Source organism: Engraulis encrasicolus, chromosome 2, assembly GCF_034702125.1.
Source record: "Engraulis encrasicolus isolate BLACKSEA-1 chromosome 2, IST_EnEncr_1.0, whole genome shotgun sequence".
NCBI lineage: Eukaryota > Metazoa > Chordata > Actinopteri > Clupeiformes > Engraulidae > Engraulis > Engraulis encrasicolus.
In genome coordinates, this window is record NC_085858.1 from 42,930,626 (window position 1) to 42,958,513 (window position 27,888).

A 27,888-nucleotide genomic window follows, 5' to 3' on the forward strand; every position below is an offset into this window, starting at 1 on the left:
AGGATTTTCAACAAAAGTAGCCCTCGGGTAGCCCTCAGTAGCCCTCGGGCCCAGAAAGGTTGGGGACCCCTGCTTTATAGTATTACAAATTGGTGCAAAAAATACATTCTAGCTTCTTAACCCCATTGACTCCCATTCATTTTTCCATTGCTCGCGATCGCCCCCTACGTACAATGGGCCTCAATAGGAATGGACTGACCAATGAAATGCTCCCTTGGTGCGGGGCAATCACATGACTTGAGGCGAGCGTCATGTGATTTCATTTATTGACTCACTGCAGTCACAAGTCATTGCTCACCCGCTAGCCACGGAGACAACAAAGATACACTTTAGCTCATATGTGTGTTAGATATCACACAGTAAGCCACGCTGAACGGTAAGAGACGCGAAATATCTCAATATACCAGGCAAAATAAAGTAGGCATAAAGCGAGAGGTTGTGCATTGGCAGCAAGTTATTGTCTCCCAGTCCGTGCAGGCGAAGCTAAGGTTGTAACGTTGTTGTTCAATCACAGTTTGTAGAGGTGTAGTCTACTCGATGGAAGTTACTTTGGTTGAAAAACTGCAGTGTCAGTAGCCTACCCGACCTGACCTAGATTAACACCCTCTTGCATTATCTGTTTTTTAATTACCTGTACACGAATTGGAGTTGCCTTTTTGCGTCTCAGGCTGGGCAACTGGCCCAAAGGAGCCTTTTGTTTCTCTGTCTCTCCTTTTTTCTGATGAGCCTAAACCACTTGCGTATGTTGAGAAGAGCACAGAGATGTACATAGCCCAACGCAACATGTTTAAAATGTTTTAGTTGCAACAATTAATAGAATCGTAAACAAAAGGCCATTGTTATTTTAACCTTTGTTTCCATATCCTGCATTGTAGATACATTTAAGTCTACACTCTTCTAATGGTAAGGCAAGGTCTACGCAGACTGAGCCGCTGTGAATCTATCAACCTAGCACTACAGTGAGTTATGCTTTAACTTATGTTGTTGTTTTAACAACGTCAGCAGCCTGATGTGCTCTGCCAAGATGCTGCTGACAAGGCTTGACATAACATGACATAACTTTTTAGTTAACAGGCCACACTGGCTAGTGGTTTTCCCAGAGGCATAGCCATTCAGCCTTTCTACTAACCACAGTTTTGTTGTCAGTAGTTTCTTAAAAGTGTTTTCTTTACCATTATACATTTAAACTCAGAATATGAGTTAGTGATAAAACAAGCGAGCGAGCGCTATGTGTTGTTAAATGAAACTATATCATCAGACATCATAGAATCTGAATGATCTTTGTTGAACTTACATATATCACAAAAGGCAAAAACAGGCTACTCTGCTGTGTCATCATACCCAAGAATAACAGCCATAGTGAGATTGCAATTATTATTACCAGCCACAGCCAAGTTTTACTAGCATTTGGTTTGGCAGGTGCCAATGTCAAGCCCTGCTGCTGGCCATACTGTATTTGTTTCCTTTGAAAGTGAAAGCCCAACTGGGAAACTCCAAACACCAAGTCATTGTGACGCAGCACACAAGTGTACACTGGACACAGCAAAATTGCATTTATGCCTCATCCCTGCAAGGGGGCATCCCCCAATGGCGCCCGAAAGGGAGCAGTGCGACAGGACAGTACCATGCTCGGGGCACCTCAGTCATGGAGGAGGATGGGGGAGAGCACTGGATAATTACTACCCCCACCAACCTAGCGGGTCGGGAGTCGAAACGGCAACCTTTGGGCTACAAGTCGGACGGCCTAACCGCTTACGTGTGTGTGTGTGTGCGTGTGCGTGTGCGTGTGCGCGTGCGTGTGCGCGTGCGCGTGAGTTGCAGATGAAGATGCAGTGTGGGAGTGTCTGCTGTGTCCTGCTCCTGGTCAGTGTGTGTTCGGCACTCATCTGCCCTGATGGAGGCATGTGCGAAGACGGGGACACCTGCTGTAAAACCCCGTCTGGAGGATACGGCTGTTGTCCTCTTCCTAATGTAAGTTTTGTTGTTGTTGTTGTTTGTTTGTTGGTGTCATTTATGGGGCTGCACCATATCAGAAAAAAAGAGAGGACAGACAGAAGAGTGAAACTCTGACTTTCACTCTGTCAGGAAATGAGTGGGGAGAGGTCGATGGGGTAGGGTTGTGACAATGACCCAGGCAGGACTCAAATTAGGTCTGGGTGATTTTTGGATTCATACTGACATTCTCAAAAATCGATAATATATTGTGGAGATCATAGCACACATATGAAGACAGGACTGTCCCAAGGGTGATTGAAGATTTACCCCTCCCACTTTCTGTTTGTTTACTGAGATATTTCAATCCACTTCGCTACCATATCAGACATTCGTTTAAGTCAAATGTCCAAAGCATAGGTCACATGAGACTCGCTGACCATTGACCAAGACTGGACTTTGTTAAGCTATTTTTGCCCATTAAGAAGGAACCAGGCAATTGTTATTGTTTTGCAGTTTTTTTTAGAGCCACACCCTCTCTTATTCCACCAGCTATGAAAGTAGAGAGGGTCTGGCTTATCAGGCTACCTGCAAGTAGCCTTTATGCCAGATACCACAAAGAATTCTTGTTCCTTAAAAATACGTTCCCACTTCCCTCCGTCTTTGGCTCACAGAAACTGTCTAATCATACAAGCAGCGCTGTTCATATGGCGAACACAAGCCTCTGAACAGCGAATCACGCAAATTTACCTCATCTCAAGTTTTGCATCAGGCCCAGTCAATTTGAGTGACAAAACAAGGAGAGACACATATTTTATTAATTTTTACGCTATACATGCTCCTTTCAAAACATGCATTGTGGGGGGATTTTTAACAGTCCTGGCCTGGAACGCGGACTGCCAGTGTGAAAAAAGCAAAGTAGAACGCATCGTCCGACTTCTCACTGTCGCCCAGTTGACTGTCATTATTTAACCAATTGAAATTTTCCAGATTTGTTTTAAATCTCAGAGTTGTCAGGTATGAGAACGAAGAGGAATTGCTTATAATTCTTCCGTTTGAATCAGAACGAGTGTCGGACTTCTTCTAAAGGGCAATGTGGAAGATGAACCCGAATCAAGTGCGAGTAGGAGAAATGGGATTCTGTAGACCTAACATTCCTATCTTGATGTTATCGAGACCAGTGGTTCTTAACCTGTTTTTTTCAGCCCCCTCCCTGTGCCCAAGAAGACAAGCCATGCACCCCAACCCAAACTTCTTCTTGTTTTTATATATATATATATGTTCAGTGAACACCTTGCAATTTCTGGCGCACCCCAGGTTAAGAACCACTGAGCTATACTAGTCTAGAGACATTTGTGTTTGCCCATTAGCTCGCGGTGCTTTCTGATTGTCAGGGTGCTGTAATATGTCTACATCTCCTGACTGAGTGGTTGGAGTCAAATTAAATTTGAGTGGAGGCCTAAGGTGATGGAAGACTGGCTGTCTAATATTAATGGGATGTTTCAATTGCTTTGATCAATACCACCTTTGTAGAGACCATGTGAATCAATAGAGTAAGTAAAATGGTCATAACGTTAACGTCAGAAGAGCAAGCAGATGCAGTGTGTGGAAAGATCAGCTTTAAAGTAGAGGGTAGAGTATCATTTATTGATCCCGAGGGAAATTAAGGTGTCAAGTAGCATACATACTGTACATACATAAACACAGAAGAAGACACAAGGACATTACACACATACTAGAATATTTCATGGACCGTGCTCTGAACAGACCAAATACCAAGAGCCAGTGCTGTCTAGACGAGACCAAATACCTTATTTGGCGATTAACGGAAGTGAAGTTGAGTTGTCCAGTCGGGACTGGAACCCGGACCTTCTGGTGTACCATACCATCCCACACTCTGGAACAGTCTACCTCCCAACACACTGGCAAGAGGCACCTTAAATCCCATCTATTCACAGAGGCATATGGACTTTAACCACACTGCACCCCCCACCCCTCCTCCCCCTATTGTGCAGCGACCTTGGGTTCCTTGAAAGGCGCTATATAAAACCAAGTTGTTATTATTATTCATACTAGGGCTCTGACTGCTACGCCTGCTTTTTGGTTTATAGCCCCAGTATGGTAGCCCATAAGGCCTGGTTTTCAGTCCTGAAGAGGCAACTCTATGGTACTCCCCATCGCTACACTGCTGTGTTGAATGCCTTGATTGAGGGCTACATTTAAATACATTTTGTTGTTGTGCAGGCGGAGTGCTGCTCAGATCATCTACACTGCTGCTTCCATGGTACACTTTGTGACCTCGTCCACTCTCGGTGTGTTAACAAGACCGTCTCGCTGCCTCTGGTGAAGAGGCGACCAGCCATCCCAGCTCTAGTGAGTATTGCACACATGCAGGGCATGCATCTGCGTGGTCATTCCACACCAATTCAGCAAATCTTATGCACTTGCGTTTCTAAATATTTTGTAAAATGTTGCGGGGTGTTCCTTCGACATTTTTGCAGCAGACTCCACCTATTCATGCACTAGCATGCCAAAGGTAGGCCTTCTATATTGTTGCCTTGGCAAGTTTGCTGAAAAAAAACAATGGATGAACAAAATCAACAAAAAAAGATATGGCAGGCACTCAGTCTGATAGATTTTTTTTAATTCTAGACAAGGGTTACATGACATACAGATACCAATTTGGTACCACAGTACTGAGGCATTTGAAACGGTATGATGCTGCATTTGGATAGGACCGGTATTTGCAACAACGTGGCAAACTCACCATACTGATGAACGGTGTGATGTTTTCCATGTGCGTTACGTCCCTTTGTGGGGGAAAACAGCCAATGCAAGTCAATTGGTGATGTTTGGGGAAGAATAAACGAAAGATAAGGACCTGTAGACTGGCGTTGTTCACGCACAACATGCCGAAAACGTGTTATGTTGCAGGCTGTTCAAATAACATGGCAGCCAAACAGCTGTGGCTGAAGCATGGACTGTGTTCATTTAGGCTAGCCGATGTAGTATGTAAGTTAATGAGACATTCGGTTTGATATCCCCCATAAAGGGGCGTAACGCACATTTAAGAGCGAAGTACCCGGATGGCCGTTCATGCGTATCGTGACTTACTGTAGTAACTGCAGCTGAGAACAGCATAGCAGAACCGATACTTACACACACACACACACACACACACCCACACCCACACCCACACCCACCCACCCACACACACATACACACACACACACACGCGCGCACGCGCACACACACCTTTCATTTATTTATCTGCTGAGGAGACAAATCACAAAGTATTAAACATAAAGGAAAAAGTATTATAGTATATGAATATAATATATATAAAAATGAATGTAATGTATAAAAATAATGGATAAACATTTCATGCCATGTATGTATTTTGCATCGGAACTTCTGTTTGCACACTGTTTTGTATTGTGATTGGAGATACATCAATGTAATATTCTAATTAATTTAAAACCGACATGGAATTCCAGAGGGTCATGACTATAATTTTAAATTCCTTCATGTGTTTCCTTGTCTTGCAGGAGTGGGCAGGTGTTGGGGCAGTGATCTGCCCAGATCAGCTGTCTGAGTGCCCGGATGGCACCACCTGCTGCGAGCTGCCCGACAGCAGCTGGGGATGCTGCCCCCTGGCAAAGGTACCGCACGGCATTATGGGTAGGCAGTATACTAGAAAGGGAAAGGGGTCAGAAAGAGGAGGGTTTTGTAGTTCTCTTTATTATTTGAGTATAGTTCATAGACTGTCTTAATTAGAATATAGGTTGGCGGCGATGTAGACTAGAGGACAATGGTGGGAATGATTTATCTACTGTATTTATGTGTACTGTATGTTCATATGTTTTAATGTTTTTATGAGAGCTATATCCTTCAAGGAACTGCAGGTGTAAAATAGCCCAACTTTGGTACAAGGCATGGAATGGCAACCTTTATGTTTTAATTGTACATGGTCCCTAATGTAAATAAATTTAAATTAAATTGAATTTCTTCCCTCACTATGACAGGATAAACTCACCAACAGGGCTGATGACAGGTTTGGCCACGCCCAGGCCAAAGTCATCTGAAAGGGCCTTATTTCCAGAATTTATGTTGGCCAGTCACAAATACCATCTTTCGTTAAAAAAATGACCACCTCACCATCAATTATTCATTATGATTTGGAAATTGAGACTTTTCATACATGAATTGGTGGATCTTCTCCATATCCGCCGTTTTGAATGACCGGTCACAGATGTCTTTGGCTAAAATTAGCTTCCCCTAGCATAACTGCTGTAATCTAGTGCGGCGATTTCAACATTCTGTGCTGCCAGACTCACACAATGGGCTGGGTTGCCTGGGAAACGCTTTTGTTCCTTATCCAGGTCTATGACCTTGATTTCACCTGGAGGTGGGGTGTCCCTGGGGGAGGGGTATCCCTGCCTGGAAAACAGACACACAGACACACAGACACACAGACACACAGACACACAGACACACAGACACACAGACACACAGACACACAGACACACAGACACACAGACACACATACACACACACACACACACACACACACACACACACACACACACACACACACAGACACACAGACACACAGACACACAGACACACAGACACACAGACACACAGACACACAGACACACACTGATCAAATAAGATATGTCCGTTTGTGTTTCCCCTGTACAGGCAGTGTGCTGCGAAGACAAGAGGCACTGCTGCCCAGAGAACACCAAGTGTGATCTAGAACATTCTAAATGTGTTTCCGGAACACTGGGCTCAACTCCCATGTGGACGAAGTTTCCTGCTCGTACCAGATCACAAACACCAGGTGCATACCGTACATACAGTACATGCATACATACAGTGAGAGGAAAAAGTTTGAAACTTCTCCTTTCTTCCTTTGAAACTTCTTCTCACATTTCTTTAAATCACAAGAGGGAACAAACAAAGTGTCTGCTTTAACTAATGCCACCCAATATGTACATGTTATTACATTTTTATTGACCATAAGATGCAAACATTCTCAACAGAGCCAGGTGTTTTTTATTAATGTTAGTGACTGTGTTTGACCTCCTCCCTCCGTGTAGATGTGAATAGTGGTCACTCGATCACCCGTGCAGATGTGAATAGCGGTGCCTCCATCACCTGTCCAGATGCAAAGTCCTCCTGCCCTGACGACACCACCTGCTGTCTCATGAAGACCGGAGAGTACGGCTGCTGCCCGTATCCTCGGGTAAGTGTGTGTGGGAGTGAGACAGAGAGAGCGACAGAAACAGAGAGAGTATCTGCATGCTCTGTGCGGGTTCTTAAGAAAATGAGGACTCCAGGCTCTTCTATTATATTAGATGATTTACCTCTTAACTTATCCTGGTTAACTCCTGAACCAGCGTTGTAGTATAGACCCCTGCACTGTGTGTCTTTTGAAGACCGCAGAGTATAGCTGCTGCCCTATCCCTCACGTGAGGGCTTGTAGTGTATGTCTTTTGTAATGTCTTTGAAAAAATATATTGTGGGCCAGAAATAATATGTTGTAAGTTCATTGAGTGTAGCGCGAAGAAACTTCTTTTTTTAAATATATGAACCCATGACAACCCATGACAAGAAAGGAATGCCAGCGTTGTTATACGCCTGTGAAGAAAAGCACAATATTTAGAGAAATATAACCTTTTCAAATTTGATGGGTGGACACTTCCCATTGTGTGATGTCATTCTTCGGGTCTTTTTGTTTTCGTTAGTTTTCATACCAACAATATTGAGAGTGGCAACAGACGGAATATGGCTTTGCATACTGTCAGGAGTTTATATTGGCAAAATGAAGTTGCCCCTCGAGAGTGAGAGCGAACCTCGTTTTCTAGAGGAGCAACCTGTACGATTTCCAGCCCACAGCCTGGAGTTCACATTTAAATCAAAGAGAAATTCACCAGGAATTATGTTTTGTGGGGAGGTGTGAGGGTATGTTTTTGTATGGGTTTGTGTGCAGTGCACCATGTGCATTATGTGCACCATTGACTACAGAGAACTCTATTCCTATCCTGTGAGTCTGGTTGCTAAAATTTGTGTGTGTTTGTGCGCGTGTGCGTGCACGCGTTTGTGTGTGTGTGTTTGTGTGTTTGTTTGCGCACGCATGTGTGTTTTTGTGTCTGTGTGTGTGTGTGTGTGTGTGTGTTTGTGTGTGCCAGGCTGTATGCTGCAGTGACCAACTCCACTGTTGCCCCAACGACACCATCTGTGACCTGGAGCAGGGGATGTGCAAGTCCCCACACACAGACTTGCACACGCTCATGGCTCTGAAATTACCTGGCCTCCGCATAGACAAGAATGCAGACAGAGACGGTGAGAGGCGGACTATTTTGCTTTATAACTTCCTTAGACATCTTTTTTTGCATATTTCAGTCACAATGCACAATGCCCCACCATGCTTTTCCTTTTCTAGGATATTGGACAGTATCAATTCATATATTTTGTGTAAATTTAGTCATATCACAACTGAAAGTTACATTTGCATTGAATTGAGATATAAATGCCTGCTACTACATTGTGTCTTTCCTCAGGAGTGTCGGCGGTTCCTTGTAATGACTCAGTGGCCTGCCCTGACGGCAGTACCTGCTGCAAGATCGCATCGGGCGCCTGGGCATGCTGCCCCCTGGAGGAGGTAAGGCTCCTTGCATGTCAACATTATTACATTTACATTATCACACTTAGCTGATGCCTTTTTATCCAAAGCGACAGTGATTTAGATACAGGGTATTGGTTACAGTCCCTGCAACAAAGTGGGGTTAAGCGCCTTGCCCAAGGGCACTCCAGCCATGGAGGAAGGAAGGGATTGGTAAGGCTGCAGGATTGAACCTGCAACCCTGTGTTCTGCAGTCTGCAGTCCAACTCACTAACCATTACACCACGGCTGCCCGTCAAGGTCACTCCTCATGCAGTAGGTCCCAAACTTCTCTGCTGGGACACCCTTTTGAATCTAAACATATGTTTGCCACCCCCATATTGCAAGGCCAAACCTTTATAATTATTTTAACATTTTTTTGTATTTGAAATTCACAGAAAAAGTGAATGTATTCATTTCCTATGCAAGTGAATATTGTGACCCCCCTGCAGTGTCGTTCAGTTTGGGAAATCTATCTGAGCCTCTGCGGATAGCACAAGGCTCCCGATTGTTTGACTGTGTCCTCCCAGTCTGGTGGGGGAATCTGAAAAATCGTCAGTAGTAGTATTAGCAGTAACTTTATTTGTCCCAGTGTGTGTGTGTGTGTGCGCAAGCGTGTTTGACTTGTATGACTTGATGTGTATGCTTTGGTGCCCCCTACGGACGAGACGGAACATTGCGGGCAGACCAGTAACTGGTAATAAGGGTTTCCATTGTGTCTCCCAACAGGCTGTGTGTTGCCCTGACCACATCCACTGTTGTCCCAGTGGCACCGTGTGCAACCTTAGAGCCAGCACCTGTGACGACCCCACCGACCCTTCGCTGCGCTCCGTGCCCTGGCTCCAGAAGTTCCCTGCCTTCCCCCTGCAGACCAGGCAGCGGCAGCAGCAGCGGCCTGTAAACACGAAGTGTGACGAGACCTCGTCCTGCCCCGAGGACTACACCTGCTGCAAGACGTCCACCGGGGGATGGGGATGCTGCCCACTGGCCGAGGTGTGATGCCGATGCACGCACGCACGCACGCACGCTCACACACACACACGCACACACACACACACACACAGAGGGTGGATTCCCACTAACCGAGGTGTGATGCTGACACACACACACACGCACGCACGCACACACGCAGAAGGTTTCCTGTTTTAAAGGTGGACTTTCAAAAGTCTCCAATGAAAGCAGAGAGTCCATACTCAATGTATTGACTGTAATGTCTTGTCTGTCTTGTCTTGTCTCAGGCTGTCTGCTGTGAGGACCACATGCACTGCTGCCCCAAAGACACTGTTTGCAACCTGGCGGCCAGCACCTGTGACAGCAGCACGGGCTCAGCTGTGCCAATGGTCAAGAAGGTGCCCGCCCTGACCCAGCCGTCGCTCAAACGGTAGGGCACTGCACCGTCACACCGGCGGGGACCCGGGTTAGATGCTGACCAGAGGTCATTTCCTGATCCGCCCACCTCACCCCTGTCTCGCTCTCCCACTCATTTAATGTCCCTCTCTTCACTGCACTGCACTATCCTAACTACCTGTAGAAATGTACTCAGAGAGTGCAGACCTCTGCCAAGGAAGCTGTTCGATGGAACATTTGACTATGTTACACCCTATTTTTTTAAAAGACGTTCTGCCTTCTTTTTGTGGAGTTAGAACTCAACTCAAGTTGCGGTCATTAGGGGCGTCTAGATTTCTAGGTTAGCAATGCTGAAGAATCTTTTAAAAAGTCCTGGTTCCGAAGTTGACAGACAGACAGACACAGCCGCCCTGTTGTCCACTACCACTGTGGCAGCCATTGTGTTTCTGATCACAGCACCAACAAAACAAACCTTTTTGATGACCAAAAACATGAAGGCAAGTCTGCCATTTCTTCAGCTTGAAACCTTTCAAACCATACATAAAAACGTATGTCTACGTATGATCCAAACATCACCACAAGACAAACCCCTTTTGCATTTTCTGAAGCGTTTTAGTGGCCAAGAAACTGATTGGCTGCTGCAAAAGGGAAAAAACTGGTCGTATCTGCTTACCTGGTCTCAATGGTAGAACGGCGTAAGAGTGCTGGCTAATGTAACGTGGACGGTAACATAAAATTGTAACCCGGCCCTACTGTGGTGCAAATGGTAGGGCACTCGTTTGCTATGTGACCGACCCGGGTTCGATTCCCAGCCCGGGTCCTTTGCCGACCCTTCCCCATTTCTCTCTCCAGTCCCCACTCACTTCCTCTCACCTACCTTCACTATCCTGTCAAATAAAGGCAAAAAAGCCCAAAAAGATATTTTAAAAAATGTAAAGTGTAACCTTTTGTTTTGTTTCTGCCTGCAGGACCAACAGTGACGGCCGTTCGGCCGTGCCACTTGAGAGGCAGGTGCCATCTCGTGAGCTGATGTGTGACGCAGACACCAGTTGCCCCGCCCACAACACCTGCTGTTTCATGCACACTCTGGGCAAGTGGGGCTGCTGCCCTCTCCATCAGGTGAGATTGCTGCACAATGGGCCCTCCCATGGCCAACAACCGGTAGGGTAATCGCCTGCCATGCGGCCAACCCGGGTTCGAATCCCGGCCCGGGTCCCGACCCCTCCCCATCTCTCTGCCCATTTGCTTCCTGACCAAAGAACATATCCTAAAAAAAAGAGAGAGAGATTACGGCACTATGATGACACTAATCATAATGATAACTATATTTCTATAACGCATTTCTAGAAAGTACAATTCATACTGATGCGCAGATCATGCAGCTTTCACAGAGGGAAAAAAATATTTTGTCTGTCTACCAGAGATGTGGACTTGTGACTTGTGACTTGGACTGACTTGTGACTTGAATCACAAATGACTCGACTTGAGACTTGACTTGCCAATATTAGGAATGACTTGTGACTTGACTCGACTTGTATGCTATTGACTTGAGACTTGACTCGACTTGACAGTTTTAGCTTGCAATGACTTGCAATAGTGCTCCAAGTCAATGAATATATATTTTTTTGCTTTTGTGTGTGAAAAAAATGCATGAAAGAAAGAAAAAATAAACGATTTACCTTTAACCATAGTCACAAACCATGCTAAAAAAAATATATGATCAATTGTGGGTTGCATGGTCACCCAAAAAAAACATGAAAGCTTGTTTGCAGCCGTGGTGTAATGGTTAGGGAGTTGGGCTGAAGATCACTGAGTTGCAGGTTTGAGTCCCACCCTTAGACCACCTCTCCCTACACCTCCATCCATGACTGAAGTGCCCTTGAGCAAGGCACCTAACCCCACATTGCTCCAAGGACTGTCACCAATATGTGCGTTGGATAAAGGAACAGTTAAGTGTAATTTAATGAATAAACCGTGGTAAAACCATAGTTCAATTTATAGTTAAACCTAGTAAAACCAAAAACCAATGCCGTACCATGCTCAAAAAACTGAAATCATGGTCGATTTTCGTAAGGGACATGACTGTCGAAGGGGGACATGCAAAGCAGTGTGGAGAGGTAATGAATTCATGACCAACGGTAATTGTCAATATTGCACATAGAATACAAGGTGACTTGTTAAGGACTTGAAAAAAATAAGACTTGGACTTGGACTTGACTTGGCTTTGGCACGACTTGGACTTGGACTTGACTTGGTCAAATGTGTCGTAACTTGTGACTTGACTCGGACTTGATTGGAAGGACTTGAGACTTACTTGTGACTTGCAAATTAGTGACTTGGTCCCATCTCTGCTGTCTACTGTGTGTGTAAACATGTCAAAAACGTGTACAATTCCCTCTGATGTGGGTGACTTTGGTCGCGCAAACTGACAGTGGTGACAGGGGGTTGGTTGTTCCACATTTGACTGAATTTTGTTGATTAACAAAACATTATTCATTATTCTTATTCATTGTGATCCAAAATTATACTCTAGCCTCCACTGAGGAGCATTTGGAGGCTTTGCTTTTTAACATTCCATTCCAGACATTCCAGAAGGCAGAAAGTCTTGGAGAAAAAAAATACAGTGTAACATAGTCACATGTTCTATCAAACAGCTTCCTAGGCGGAGGTCTGCACTCTCTGAGGGTGTTTCTAGTTTCATAGTGTTTCTGTCTTCACGGCTCACCCCACCCCAACCCACAGGCGGGTAATGTAATGTAATGTGATGTTCACCACAGGCGGGTAATGTAATGTACAGGGTGGCCGCGGGTCCTTAAAAAGTCTTAAAAAGTCTTAAATGTCATGTTAGCCAAATATAAGGCCTTGAAAAGTCTTATTTTGTCTTAAATTTTCAACCCAACTGTCTTAAATTTGTGGAGCTTAATTTAGGGAGGAATAATTATGTCAGCCATGTGATTAACTTCGCGACTTGTAGCCATGTAGTGTAATTTAGAACGCATTATTGAATTTTATTTAGTGTAAAGTTTCATTGTGTATAGTTTTGTGTTTTCAAATGGCTACATTAATGTAAATAACCAATTAGTTTTTGTGCTTCATTTGAACCTGTGTATGATCTTGCGAGTTGGTCCTAATTTCATATGGAAAATGGTTTTGAAAAGTCTTAAAATGTCTTAATTTTGACTTGCTAAAACCTGTAAACGCCGCGAGTTGGTCTTAATTTTATTTGGAAAATGGTATTGAAAAGTCTTAAAATGTCTTAATTTTGACTTGGTCAAACCTGTAGACACCCTGAATGTAATGTAATGTGATTTCACCGCAGGTAATGTAATGTAATGTAATGTAATGTGATGTTCACCACAGGCGGTGTGCTGCAGCTCTGGCGATCACTGCTGCCCTGCGGGCCTCACCTGTGACGCCAAGCGAGCGTCCTGCTCTGTGGGTCGCCACGAGATCCCATGGTACAGGAAACAGGACGCCAGAGTCTGGGTCAGCCAGTCTGCTCCTGTGGTGGAGTCCAGAGCCACCGATGAGGACGAGGTGATCATGGACGTGAAGTGTGACGACAAGAGCACCTGTGCGGCGGGCTCCACCTGCTGTAAGCTGCCCACGGGGGACTGGGGATGCTGCCCACTCGTCAAGGTACCTAATAATAATCATAATAATAATAACAATAATAATAATAATAATAATCATAATAATAATAACAATAATAATAATAATAATAATAATAATAATGATGATGATAAAAACGATAATTTTAATGATATTAGATCTGTTTTATATAGCCCTTTTCTTAGTACTCAAAGCTGGTAAATGTTCATGACCGAAAAATGTTTTCACTTGCTAATGCACACAAAGTTAAACTGCAATAACTAGGCCAACATTGAAACTGAGGAAAACTTTTGGATATTGTTCAAAGGTTGGATATTGTAGTTGCTGTAAATTTGACATATAATTTGACACAATATCTCTAAACTGGGACACATTTGGACCACAAGGCTTTGTCACAAGATATTGGAGGTGTCATGATATAGGAGGTGTAATGAAGACAGTTTTGTTGAGTTTCAGTCTAAACTCAATTTTGACAAAAATCTCTAGTTACTGTACGTGCTGTAGACTGCCCACAGAGAACTAGGGCTGTAGTCCAGGTCAGTAGACTGAAGAAATTCTGAAAATGAACTGCTAAAATTACACGCTCTGTTTTATTGCCTTCCTCCTCCTCCTCGTCCTCGTCCTCCTGCCCCTCGTCCTCATCTTTCTCCTCCTCCTCCTCTTTCTCTTTCTCTTTCTCTTCCTTCTCCTCTTCCTCCTCCTCTCCTCTTCCTCCTCCCCCTCTTTCTCCTCCTCCTCCCCTCATCATCATCCTCCCCTTTCTCCTCCTCCTCATCCTCCCCTTTCTCCTCCTCCTCCTCATCCTCCCCTTTCTCCTCCTCCTCCTCATCCTCCCCTTTCTCCTCCTCTTCCTCTTTTCCTCCCCCTCTCCCTCCTCCTCCCCCTCTTCCTCCTCCTCCTCCTCCTCCTCCTCCCCTTATCATCCTCCTCCTCCTCCTTCACAGGCCGTGTGCTGCAGTGACCATGAGCATTGCTGCCCACAGGGCTACACCTGCAAGCTGGAGTCTGGAACGTGTGTGAAGCCTTCAGGTGATATATACTGACAAGTTTTTACCACCATAGAAAGTGGAGATGTGGAAGTGTATATGCATGTGACGGTTTGCAATAGGACTGCAATACAATTTTCCATCAAGTACTGTGAGACGAATAAGTATTTGATCCCTTACTGATTTTGTTGTTTTTCCTACTAATGCCTCTTTTCCACTACCGGTTTTCTGGTAGGCCTACAGCACAACAAAGCGCGACTTGGCCACCACTTTTTGCTTTTCGAATAGTCACGACACAGCTCAATTGTAAAGCAAAAAGTGGCGACTGAGTAGAGCTTTGTCGAGCTGTAGGCCTACCAGAAAACCGGCAGTAGAAAAGAGGCGTAACAAAAACATGATCGGTCGGGTCTATAATCTAAATGGAGAGACAGAATATCAAAAAGAAAATCCAGAAATCAACTCTGAAGAATATATATTAATTAATTTATATTTCATTTAAGGAAATAAGTATTTCATCCCCTGACAACCATTTAGAGTTCTGGTCCCATGATGCCTAGTAGATAAGCACTTAATTATGTATTATGTCTTATTGCACTTTCAATATTTATTGTATGCGTAATTCCCTGTTTATTTATGGCACCTCTTGTTTTCTTGTCTTTGTCTTAGCTATATGTATTTGTGTTGTTAAATGTACGAGCAAACCAAAGACATTCCTAGCAACTGTATGTTATACTGTTGATTTGGCTATAATGAACTTGAACTTCAAATCAACTTGTCTGAATGTTACAGTAAAGCACAGTAAAATGTCCTTATATGATCCTTGTAGGTCAGTTGGCACCGCTGCCGCTCTCGCCCCTGTCTAAGCCCCCTGAGCAGCCCCATCACGATGTCCAGTGCGATCAGGTGACCCGCTGTGAGACGGACCAGACCTGCTGTAGAACCTCTGAGACCAGCTGGGCCTGCTGCCCGTATAAAGCGGTAAGATGATGACATTTACCAATACAAGCATTTTACAACACATGTTTGTAATCTAATGTTAAGTATTGAGTCACTTGGTCTATAGCCAGTTACTTGGAGAAGTCATCTGTGTTGGAGAGAATCTACTTTTCCTTTTTGTGTACCACTGCTCCACCTTGATAACCAGCTATGTTAGACCCAGTGACTCATCAGATCAAGAACGTTTTGCTTGTATTAAAGTTCTAGTTCTACAATTCTAATGAGTTACTGGGTGACTTTTGAATTCAATTAAGATTGACTTGGCTCTCTAGGTCGTCCTCAGACGAGCCTTCCTTCGTTGCTTCCAATCATCCCAATTCTCCATACATCTTTTCAATACACTGGTACTCTGGGTTCCCGCGTCCTTCTCAAGTATGTCCACATATGTTAGTGTGGGACGTTCTCTTGACCGGCGCCCATGTGACGGTTCCCACAGCACTAGTTTGCTGGCTGGCAGTTCTTGGTGCCTTTGGCAGTGTCCTGCAAGTCTCATTCTCCTTACGTCAATTTTCTCGTTCACCCTTGGTATTCCCTCGTACAGGATTTCGTTGGTTACATGTGCACTATCGCTGATGTTAAGCACTGCACGCAGCATCCTGGTATAGCACCCATCAAGGGATTTCTCTAGGGTTGACTTGGCTGATTTGGGTGTTTTCTCCTCTGCCCCCTCTCCTGTAGGCGGTGTGCTGTGCCGACATGAGGAACTGCTGCCCCATGGGATACACCTGCGATGCCCAGGCCAAGGCCTGCACCAAGGGCTCTCGCCACCTCACCTGGTGGGACAGTGTAGTCACAGAAAAATCTAGAGACTGAGTGGTTTACACTCACACACACACACACACACACACACACACACACACACACACACACACACACAGAGCGTTATCTCAAAAAAAAAAAAGCAGTCTGTGAAATGTCAAAACTAGTGACGTGCATCACTAACACACAACGCGCGCGCACACACACCCTTGCTGAACTGACATGCACTTCAGTCCAGTGGTGCTCTCCAGAATGGAACCCGTGGATATGAAGGGACCTTTTAATCGTCGCCCTAACCCCACTCTCCACCCATCTCTCTCTCTCTCTCTCTCTCTCTCTCTCTCTCTCTCTCTCTCTCTCTCTCTCTCTCTCTCTCTCTCTCTCTCTCTCTCTCTCTCTCTCTCTCTCTCTCTCTCTCTCTCTCTCTCTCTCTCTCTCCTTTCTCCTTTCTAACCCCTCCCTCCTACGTTCCTGCAATAGGCAGTGGGAAAAAGTCAATACAAACTTATTCCTGACTGTGCCCCGGTAGTGGGACACATTTGTCACCTCTTCATCCGTTTCTTATGAGAAGGGATAATGTGCAGATTTTTTTTTTTAACTGTTTTCGATATTCATAGTTTCAGTTTTTGGATGTTTGTGTGTTAAATGGATTAAGTTGGGATGGTTGGTGAGAACTGGTGTGGTAGAATTGCTTTCTGATAAATTTATTGAAGTCCCTCACATATCAATATTACATAAACCACTGATTCAAGAGCGCCTATTCCCACAAGGGAGATCAGACTTTCCAGTTAGTTGAAAACATTTTCCAAGGTCTTTCTGATTATCAATGATGACCGTGGGTCTACTCACCTTTGTTGACACATAGCAACTTAATGTAGGTGGTTGCCAGTGTTGCCAGATGTGTCTAACCAAATCCCGCCCAAAAGCTTCTCAAAAACCGCCAAAATGCGCTAAATTCCGCCCAAAATCAACAAATTTCATTGACTTCTATGGCCCCAAAACGGCTGAAAAAAACGCCGAAAGGCCAATTTTTTCCTTTTTTTACCCGCAGACGCTCATCCCAAGTAGCAGAATTGGGCGGGCACCCGCCCAATCTGGCAACACTGGTGGTTGCCAGTGGGAAGTGGTATCGCAATCAACAAGTTGTAACAACTTTCACCAAGATTGCCGACATGGCGGGAAAACTGCACAAACCTCGTCATTGCGTTTGAGGAGCACACCTTAATTTCAAAAGGCGTCGCACCAACACGCACGCACTAGCACTACCTAAGATACATAGGCAAAAACATTGTCAGCCTGTCCCTAGAGGTTCACATTTCATTGATCACACATTTATAGGTTATCCTACCTGGTTTCGCATGATTGTCTTAATCACATCCATCAAACTAATCTTCATCTGTCATCAGATTTTTTTTTCTCCTTGATTTTGTGTTTTGTGCTGATGCATTTTAACAAACCACAGGGATTTTCATTAGTAATTTTGTGATGGTTCTAATTGATGATCCAGAATTAATGCTATCCACTCACAGATGTCACATTTGTCATGAATATTTGCTGCCACCATTAATTTGTAAGTACTCCGTGATGACTTGGAAATCTATATTGCACACATGAATCATAGGTGGTGCCTCTCTATGCAAATCCACCATTTTGAATTGCAGTTATGAACAGCATTGGCTTTCAGCGCCCTGCTCTGGTCACATCAGTAAATCTTAGTTTATATTCTAAGCAAATATTCATGAACATGATTTATGAATGGACAGCATGAACTTTGGAAATAAACTACAAAATTACACAATGGACTTGAAAAAAATAGACTATGCCTTATCCTGAGTCTTGGCTACCTGCTTATCCATTTTACCCAGTTCTATGGGAGCTGTAGAATGTTCGAGGAAAGTTCCGGAACCTCCTTACTCCTCAAAGGGCTAATCCCTCACGAACACACCAGAGGAGGCCTGAGCTACAAAGAGTCACTGGACTGAGTTCATAACTAGAGCGACACGAGTGATGGGAGGTTAGAGTATATCTGATGCAAGCATTCCGACATTCAAATTGGCTCGAGTGGCTGTTGGCTGGGGGCAACCGCCATTCCGACATACCGCATTCCGACAGTATTTGATTGCCATTCCGAGTCATTCCGAGTCATTTAAACATTGTTGCAATTACTTAAAGGCACGTGAACATTGTTCTAACTCTATTGACATTTGCAACAATGTTATGACACGAGCGGAAAGTGTAGAGAGTGACAGCCCAATTACAGGATTAGTGTGTAATTTTGTCACAGTCCAAATGCCATTAAAGGTAGGGTTTGAGATCTTTGAAAAACAGTCCCTGCAAGCTGGAAAAATGGTTCCTGCAATAAAACTTCAATGTCGGAATGGCGGTATGTCATAGCTAATTAGCATAATATGAAGTTCAACTGCAAACTGTTACTCAAGTCACCTCCTGTCGCCCAAATCATTTTTTGCTAGTGACTCTGTGAAGTCAATTACTGCAATTGCTGGTGTCGCTCCAGTAGAGTCTGGTGCATTTGTGCCATAAGGCTCTCATGTTCCCAAGAAAAGGGGAAGCAGTCTTGCACCAATATCAGTAATATGTACTCTTTACGCAGTCAGGGCAATTGAAGAGTCTGCACCACCTTATTCTTATCATGTCGTGAAATTAAAATCATATATATTTTTAAATCTTGTGATTTCTATACATTTGAATCTGTGTCGTCAAATTCAACACCTCTCTGACTCTGATGGCTAAAATATGCAGCACATTACATTGACCTGTGGAAGGATTGTGAAAAGCTGGCAGTACGCCTACTTGTCTTTTTCAGTTTTAGTGATTTTAATTGTTTGAAATGGATTGAGTGACTTTTTATGAATATAAAGCGAAGATGTAATAAAATGAAGGTAAAAAACAATGTCATTCCTGTTCATTTGTCACTTTAGTGTTTTTTCTCTTGAATGTAATTGTTACTGTAAAGGAATACTTCAGTGTTAATGGGTCACTTTTTGGAAAGAAAGCGCTGGTGGCCATTTTTCAAGATGGCCGCCACTTCTACTAAATGGTTAGTGTAAAAACCATTTACTTTGGTATAAAAAACATTACATTTGGCTGAAATACTGAGGGCCATTGTTTTGGGAAATGCCCTGGCCACATGAAAATTCAATATGGCGGCCGTTTTTCAAGATGGCCGCCCTTGTTACTAAATGGTTGGTGAAAAAGTTGCTTAACTTGGTATAACAACATAAAAGTTGGCAGAAATACTCTCTCAGGGCCATTGTTTTGGATGAAGGCACTGGCTACACAAAAATGGTGTCTTATATACTTATTATATATAAGTATATATACTTACTATAATACGTATTATTCCCCTCAGTGAAATACAAATAATTTGTTATTTAATGATCTTTAAGGATATTTTCAGGGTTTTCTTTTTGATATTTTCTGTCTCCATGTTAGAATACATCTATCATTAAAATTATAGACTGACCATGTCTTTATTAGTGGTCAAACCAACAAAATCAGCAAGGGATCAAATACTTATTTCCCTCACTGTATTTCATTTGTGTTAAGCAAAGCCAATGGAGTGTTAAATATCTTGTTGAAGGTAAAAGCTTGCAGATCCAAGCGTTTGACCTGGGAGCTGGACCATTAAATAGCCAGATAAAAAGAGAGAAAAGTCCGCTGCAACCAGGATTTTTTGCTCCCACTTAATTTTAATTTTTCCGTGCCGTTTCGGGTAGAAACTCTTCTTCAGACGTCAAAGAGAAAGTGTTTCTACCGAAAACGTCATGGAGGGGGGAATCAGTGGGAGCACAAAAATCCTGGTTGCTGTGGACTTTTCTCTTTTTATCTTGTTAAATATCTTGTTCATAGCCGATAGGGCTGCCAGATGATGACCACTGTGACGTTGAGGGGACGTCACATCAGTGATGAGGCCGGTTGGTATTCCTCTCCATAATAATTCACTTAAATAACATAACCCCCACAGCTGTTCACATCCTCAGTCATTAGTCCTGCTTCATTCATGTGTGTGTGTGTGTGTGTGTGTGTGTGTGAGCGGGTGAGGCTGGTATGTGGTATCTATGTGAGTGGGTTCATTTGACACGTCAGTGTGTTTTTGTTTGTGTATGTCTGTGTCCATGCGTGGGCGGCTTTCGGGAAAGGGGGTTCGATCTGCCACCCAGTGCCAACCAACCAGGCGTGGCTGACGCCCTGTTCCGACCAATCAGCCGTGGTTGACACGCATTCCCCTGGCCTGCTTCAAGAGAGGTAATGTTTCACAGCTTATCTGTGTGTGTGCGTGGTTAGTTTGTACTTTGTAGATAGTTACATTTACATTTCTCCTCTTTACCCATACAGACATACACTGTGATGATATAGATAATGTGAGTCACTATGGAGTAATGTTATAATGTTAGCATTATTATTAATGAATACTGATAATAATAATAATAATGATGATGATGATGATGATAATGTAATAATAATAATAATAACAATAATAATTTTAATGATAATAGTTATAATAGCATATTAACAGATAACATATTTACTTAATGGTCTTTCAGGAACCATTCAATGATTTTATTGTATTTGGCATGCTGACTCTTCAGCGCTGAATCACATGAAGAGACTTTGATAAAGGCTTAGAGGTGAAACGACAGCACGACTAAAAAATAAAGTGGTGAAATTGTAAGGAGTAGTGGGCACTGAAAGAGTGAAAGAGAGGTTTTCTACTCTCAGTGAATGCAATATAGGCTACTGAAGGTGAATGGGAGGCTCAGAGGTATTTAAAGAGAGGTGGTGTTGAGGTCTAGTGGACTATTAAGTCGACCTTCAAGGAGACGTGTCTGAGCTTGTTTTGGCTTACAGTATACTGTAAATGTAAGTGTGTACTGTACTACTGCACTGTTAGTGTATGTGTGTGAGTGAGGGGGGGGGGGTGTAGAGAGAGAGACAAAGAAGTGGAGAGAGCGAGAGAGAGAGAGAGAGTAGAGTTATCCAGGAAGAAGATAATTGATGTTTTGGGAGCCCCTATGGCAGGATGACTAGATAGTTTTTTTTCCGCCATTTTGAATTTCAAAAAATGAATAGAAACGCTGCTCCTCCCAAACATTTTTGTCAGATTGTCACAAAATTTTGTCATACCATCTTCAGACTGTCTTGCAGCAACCCTTAAATTTCTAGTGTGATTGAAGGAACTGTCTGAAGTGCACACATAACTAAAAACGAGCCAATCAAATTGGCAGTGAAGACCCCAAACTAAATGTCGTGCAAATCGGACACTAGGAGGCGCTACAATAAGCGAAAATGTGCGACCCGTATTGAAGATGTCAAACAAGAAGTTAGCTCCAATTTTCAAAAAATTGGTATCTCTGGAATCCTTGGGTCAAGACCATTGGTACCGTCATGATGAATTTACCGCCATTTTTATTTTTTTTTATTTTTCATTTTTGATTTATTTATTTTTAAAGAAAAGTATTTCTATGTGTTTTGGGAACCATAGTGATTCTACAGTAAACATCACTTTTGAAGTAAGTTTATCACGTATTGAAGTGTTAAATGTCTTAGCTTAGGTCTCTGTATATATTTCTTGTACATCAGGGTGAGACCTCCTGAATCAGGGATTGCCCCTGAATATCAGGGGTGATCAGCGTGGTAATAAAGGAGGCAATTGGTCAGGTGTTTGAATATGTGAGTAGAGAGAGAGAGAGAGAGAGAGAGAGAGAGAGAGAGGGGGGGGGCAGAATAGGGGCCAGAAAATGTGTCTTGAAACAAAAGCTCATGAGTGTGGAGAGAGAGAGAGAGAGAGAGAGAGAGAGAGAGAGAGAGAGAGATGGCGAGAGAGAGGGGGAGTCAGAATAGGGGACAGAAAATGTGTCTTGAAACAAAAGCTCATGAGTGTGGGGAGAGAGAGAGAGAGAGAGAGAGAGAGAGAGAGAGAGAGAGAGAGAGAGAGAGAGAGAGAGAGAGAGAGAGAGACCGTGACAGCTGTCGGTGTTGGGTGAGGGCAGGAGGCTGCCTGCATGCCCAAGCATACGTGCCAAATCTCTCCACCGGGCTATTTATAACTCCCTCCCCCTTCAGAGCCTTAAACACCGGTCAACCTCAACGCTTTACCCTCAGCAAGAAGGCAGATCAACTGCATGGAAAAAGGTGCGTGCAGTGTGTGTGGACAGACTGGTACTGTGTGTGTGTGTACCTGTAGGCTATGTGTGTGTGTGTGCCTGTTGCTCCCATTTACCTGCATCTACCTGAACTACACCTGTTGATATGACTGTATGTTTGTGGGGGGGAAATTGTATTGGAGTTTAGAGTCAGCTTTGTTATGTCAGTGTTGTATGACCAGCGGTAGAGTTTGACGTTAGCTGTTTTACTCACTGAACACTGTGGATTGTGGTTTTCTCCGTGTCACTATCCATTCAGTCTCTCTACTAGCCACAGTTTTGTTATAATCAGTTAGGTTTTTTCTTTGCTGTACCTCCAAACTCAGAAGATTAAGTGCTACAGTAGGTCAATGAGTGCTACTTGTATTAACATAGCTTTCTATGGACGTGAAGATATAGCAGACATAACTCAGAAAGAAATTGAGTGACTGAGAAACTAAGCTTTTAGGTGTAGCTTTAGATGAGACAAGTGTTGTAAGTTTAGTTTAGTTCTTGATCTACCAAAAAAAGGTTTTGGTAGTTGTCATGTTGACTGACTGCTTGTACTGTATGTAATTGTGTGACAAAATAATGGTTGATGTGCCTTTGTGGAAACGTGTGGTCAGATGTGTGGCAGTGTGTGTGTAGTACACAGTAGAGAATCCAGGGTATGTGAAACTTAAGATGTCATGTCAGAAAATTAGCCTGTGTGGGATGCTTTGATATTTGTCGTCAGAGCTCTGAGAGAGGGGCTGTACCAGAAGGAATCCAGGGGAAGTGGAATTTAAAATATCTTTGGCTGGCTGTGCATTTATTTACTCACAGGCTACATTTCTCACACATTTTATTCTCTGTCTCTCTTACAAGTCACAAGCCACAAGAGTCAACCAATATTCATAGTAATTGGCAAAACTTTGAATTATAAGTTATAACTACCGGTAGTCATCTGAACATTCCTGCTACACTGCCATACAAACCAGTACGCCAGTAATCAGAACACAGTAACTACGCTTACTTGTAAACTGAGAAAAAAAGGCTTTAATCCGTTAAAACACGGCATATCATTTTTTTGTTACCAGAATGGCAATGACCGAGTCGTAGTACATTACTAAAGGCCCTGTTTTATGTCATATAGTAGTACTTTGGTAATTAACCTTTCAATGACTATTACAGTGTGCCTCAGATGGTACGGCGTGCATTAACCCCTTAGTGCAGAGCCTATATTATAACCTTTCTGTCACCAAAATTGTAATGGCTATGTCTTAATCTGTTCACCAAGGCTTTCGGTACTGTCATAGCAATGTTGTTATGATGTAGTTGAGTATCTTCAGCAAATAGTGAATAGGCCCGCCGGCGACCCCATCTGTAGTAAGAGGCTACAGGGTTAAGTTTCCTTTTTGGCCAGGCAACTGTGTTATAGGCCGGGTATGGTAACAAAAGTGGTTGTGACACTTCCATGTGGTACTTTTTCGGATGGAAATTTATGGACACAGAAAACTTTGGAAAAATTAACTGTTCTGTATCTCCCCCGGGTGTCCACATGAAGACAGTGGAATGGCCATACCCACCATGTTGCATTCCAGCACCAGGATCCTGGTGGGGAAGGGGGGCTCCATTCTGCCTTCCCCAGAGGAAGAGGCTCACGTCCGGGCTACGGAGAAGCCAGCCCCTGCTGGCATAGATGAACCGCTTACTACGGAGGAAGAACCGCACTGCGCTTCAATCATCGCGCAGGAGGAGGGTAAGGATGTCGACCGCTCAGGTCTACTACTGTATCAGTTTTACTCAAGATTTTACATGGCAGAATGTCTAGTAGTTTCTGTAGCCAGTGTGTAAGCTGGGTATAGCAGAGTAAATAGCAAAGTACATTTATGGTGTAAGTATAACACTCACACATGATATTACACAGCTGTTCAACCAGTTATTCAACTGCACCTAATGAAGTGGATAGACTTAATTGTTATTGTAAAAACCTAAAAAGAAAATCCACACATTTGATCCAAGCTGTGTGTGTGTCTGTCTGTCTGTCTGTCTGTCTGTCTGTCTGTCTGTCTGTCTGTCTGTCTGTCTGTCTGTCTGTCTGTCTGTCTGTCTGTCTGTGCGCATGTGTGTGTGTGTGTGTGCGTGTGCGTGTGCGTGCGTGCGTGTGTGTTGGTGTGCGTTCATGTGTTCACAGGGGACGAGTCGGAGGACTTTAGCCTTAAATGCACTAATAACTTCTACCTGACAGTGTCTAACATTGGGAGGTGAGTAAAGACACACACACACACACACACACACACACACACACACACACACACACACACACACACACACACACACACACACACACACACACACACACACACACACACACACACACACACACACACAATCAATCCCCTACATAGAAAAAGCGTACATGGTACAAATGTTTTACCATATATAGACAAGAAGAAATGGTTCACTTTTAGTATGTTTGTATGTTGAACTAAATACATTTTCTTTCTCTGAAGGCCATTTGTTCAGGCCCTGATCAGTTCTCGTCGTAGGCTAACTACAGAAATTGGGCGAAGTCTGAATATTGACGCCTACCCCTAACTTGGCATAGATTTTACGTCCGGTCTTAGCCAGAGGAAGGCCTGCTAATGCAACAGGCGTAAAACAACAGGCCTATCTAGTTTGACTTAAATCTTTGAGTTACAACCGATTTCTATTAAGACCGGTCTGTGCAACTGCCTCAGAAATTAAGACATCTAAGTAGCTTAATTCCATGGGTCCATATATACGTTTTCTTGCCACTGTGTTTCGCCTTGCAGCTCTCACAATAGTCCTGACATGTTACATTGACCAACCTCTTACACATCTGCTGCTTAATACACCAGCAGGCCTAGTTCATTTCCTTTCCAGGACATTCCAAATTGTTGTAGTTACTCTGGACAATGTTTGTCCAACATATCTGATTTTTTTCCGTCTTTTGTCAGCTTTTATTAGGGAAATAAAAATGATCTTAAACCCAGAAGTCTTCAATGAAAAACAAAAACAAGGAATTTTGCCTTTTTTTCAATACATAAAGGGGACTGTACTGTATGTACAGTACATGTACGGTATATGAGGAAATAAGGAATGGGACTCTTGTATATACTTTTATAGTATTAGTATGTGTCATGTAACAATTGTAGAGTCAAGTCAAGAATACTTTATCGTCAAAAATCTATGTAACAGGGTTAGCACAGAAGTTTGAAATTGCGTATAGTCCACATACGAATAATAGTTACAATGCGTGTATATTGTGTTATCATGCAGTAGGCCTATACAATTTTCCCATCATTTACAGTATGAAAATAATACACAGCTTGTCTGTTGCCATTGGCTGTGGTGGTGATTGGCAGGCCTGTTGTGAAGGGCTGTGCGGGCCAAAGAGGTGATCTGTCTGAGAGTCAGGACGAGGAGTGTGCTTGGATTCCCACACGGTGCCAGAAGAGGCGCAAGAGGCAGAGGAAGAAGATGGAACTCTCCAGGGACAACAGGTGGAGTGGATGGATGGATGAATGCATGAATTAAATGAATGGATGGATGAATGGATGAACGGATGGATGAATGGATGCGTTGAGGTGGCAAGTTTGAGACTAGAGGGGGACGGACTGCGAGGGAATACCTCAGCCAACACCTATAACAGTATACCTACAGTATACCTAATTAATTTCAATTAATTAAGTCAATTTATATTTATTTTAGTCCCAGCCCTATTTTTAGTATAATACATGTGCATCTTAGAATCTTTGGTTTTCACTTTCACTGATTCAGTTATTTTCCTACCTAGGTGGACTGAGAGATGGAGAGAAGTTGGAGGAGGAGGACGAGTGCGAACAATCAGATTGAGGGAGGAGGACAGGAGAAGAAGAAGAATCCCACCACCTGAGCAGTGTGACCGGGCGGTCAGCAGCAGCAGCAGCAGCGACGAGGGTCTAAGCGCCACCTCCACAGGGCAGCACAGGTGGAGGAGCTCAGGTACTCTCTACCTAGACAGGCTCCGCCCTCTTAGTGAGGCAGCACTTTCGGCATCGCTACTAGTTAGGTCAAGAGCAATGCAAGTACACTCGCCTCCAAAAGAGTTGTCGCCTACCCATCTGTTTCGAATAACAGCTAATAACCTGACTTTCAATTAATCACTTGGCTTCAGAAGTCACTCATATGAAAGCTGCAACCCTCTCGAATGAACATGTATGTACAAAAATACATTTCATGCACCGTAGAAAGATTGACCCTTTAATGAACACAGACAGGGCAGATTTTGACAACACAAAAGTTTTGTCGCCTGTCGAACATAATGTGAAAATGAGCAGATCAAGTCACTTCAAAACACTTCAAATACGCAGATCGGGTGTCATACTTAATCACTGATTCACTCACACCTCTCCAGAAAATCAACTTTAGCCTTAGGTGTATGTTTAAGGTCATTGTAATCATGGAAAGCAACACAATGAAAATCAATGGAGTTCAATGAGAGATGGTGACATATTTGCTATTCGTAGAGCAATACATTTTTAACTTCATGATGTAATCAATGATAAAAGCCCTCACACACCAGCAGCATGCATGCAGCTCCACATAAGAGTTGTATCCCTCCCATGTTTGACTTTAGGCACCATGTCTTTCTTCCAGATTCTTCACCTTTAACACCAAAGAAGTCTCTCCCACTGTCCTGTCTCAAAAAAGCCAGCCAAGAGTATGTCAGGCCTAATTCTGACAAAAATGAAGGCTAATGGGACTCATACTCTGAAGTCAAGATCCCAAGATCAACCATTTTAGAACTAATAGCATCAAAACTATATGGTGTTGGAGATGAAGAATATGAAAAAAGAGAAATGGTGCATAAAGTGAAACATGGTACAGATACAGCTCTTATGAGGAGCTGCATGCATGCTGCAGGTGTTTGAGGGCTTTTATCATTGATTAAATCATGAAGTTAAACATGTATTGCTCTACGAATAGCGAATATGTCACCATCTCTCATTGAATTCCATTGATTTTCATTGTGTTGCTTTCCATGATTACAATGACCCTAAACATACACCTAAGGCCAACGTTGATTTTCTGCAGAGGTGAGAGTGATTCAGTGATTAAGTATGACACCCACTCTGCGTATTTGAAGTGTTTTGAAGTGACTTATCTGCTCATTTTCACATTATGTTCGATAGGCGACAAAACTTTTGTCTTGTGAAAATCTGCCCTGTCTGTGTTCAATAAAGGGTCAATCTTTCTTTGGTGCATGAAATGTATTTTTGTACATACATTTTAATTCGGGAGGGTTGTAGCTTTCATATGAGTGACTTCTGAAGCCAAGTGATTAATTGAAAGTCAGGTTATTAGCTGTTATTCCAAACAGATGGATAGGCGACAACTCTTTTGGAGGCGAGTGTACTTTCTGAGCTCCTCACTATTCCACCCACTTTTTGGGGAA

General features: G+C 43.3%; 2 protein-coding genes across 2 annotated transcripts in view; both read left to right on the forward strand.

Annotated features, from left to right (window-relative positions):
- The first annotated feature begins 275 nt into the window (after positions 1-275).
- Positions 276-16,649, forward strand: grnb (granulin b). Its single transcript, XM_063218120.1, has 15 exons — positions 276-376; positions 1,822-1,971; positions 4,177-4,305; positions 5,481-5,594; positions 6,637-6,778; positions 7,038-7,183; positions 8,130-8,283; positions 8,502-8,602; positions 9,332-9,595; positions 9,841-9,983; positions 10,918-11,068; positions 13,310-13,588; positions 14,506-14,590; positions 15,374-15,525; positions 16,222-16,649. The coding sequence occupies exons 2-15, from the start codon at positions 1,822-1,824 to the stop codon at positions 16,354-16,356; spliced, it is 2,145 nt and encodes a 714-aa protein (XP_063074190.1). The 5' UTR covers positions 276-376; the 3' UTR covers positions 16,357-16,649.
- A 5,762-nt stretch (positions 16,650-22,411) lies between these two features.
- Positions 22,412-27,888, forward strand: part of LOC134439110 (uncharacterized) — a 28,134-nt gene continuing 22,657 nt past the window's right edge. The window contains exons 1-5 of the mRNA XM_063188959.1: positions 22,412-22,455; positions 23,992-24,186; positions 24,622-24,691; positions 25,817-25,954; positions 26,248-26,435. Of these exons, the coding sequence (XP_063045029.1) occupies positions 22,446-22,455; positions 23,992-24,186; positions 24,622-24,691; positions 25,817-25,954; positions 26,248-26,435 (601 nt within the window). The 5' untranslated portion in view covers positions 22,412-22,445. The remainder of the gene's footprint in view (positions 22,456-23,991; positions 24,187-24,621; positions 24,692-25,816; positions 25,955-26,247; positions 26,436-27,888) is intronic.

Coding starts and splice junctions, on each gene's coding strand:
- grnb (XM_063218120.1), top strand. CDS start 1,822: ATGAAGATGCAGTGTGGGAGTGTCTGCTGTGTCCTGCTCCTGGTCAGT. Junction 8,284..8,501: donor CAAGAATGCAGACAGAGACG/GTGAGAGGCGGA, acceptor GTCTTTCCTCAG/GAGTGTCGGCGGTTCCTTGT. Junction 14,591..15,373: donor AACGTGTGTGAAGCCTTCAG/GTGATATATACT, acceptor TGATCCTTGTAG/GTCAGTTGGCACCGCTGCCG.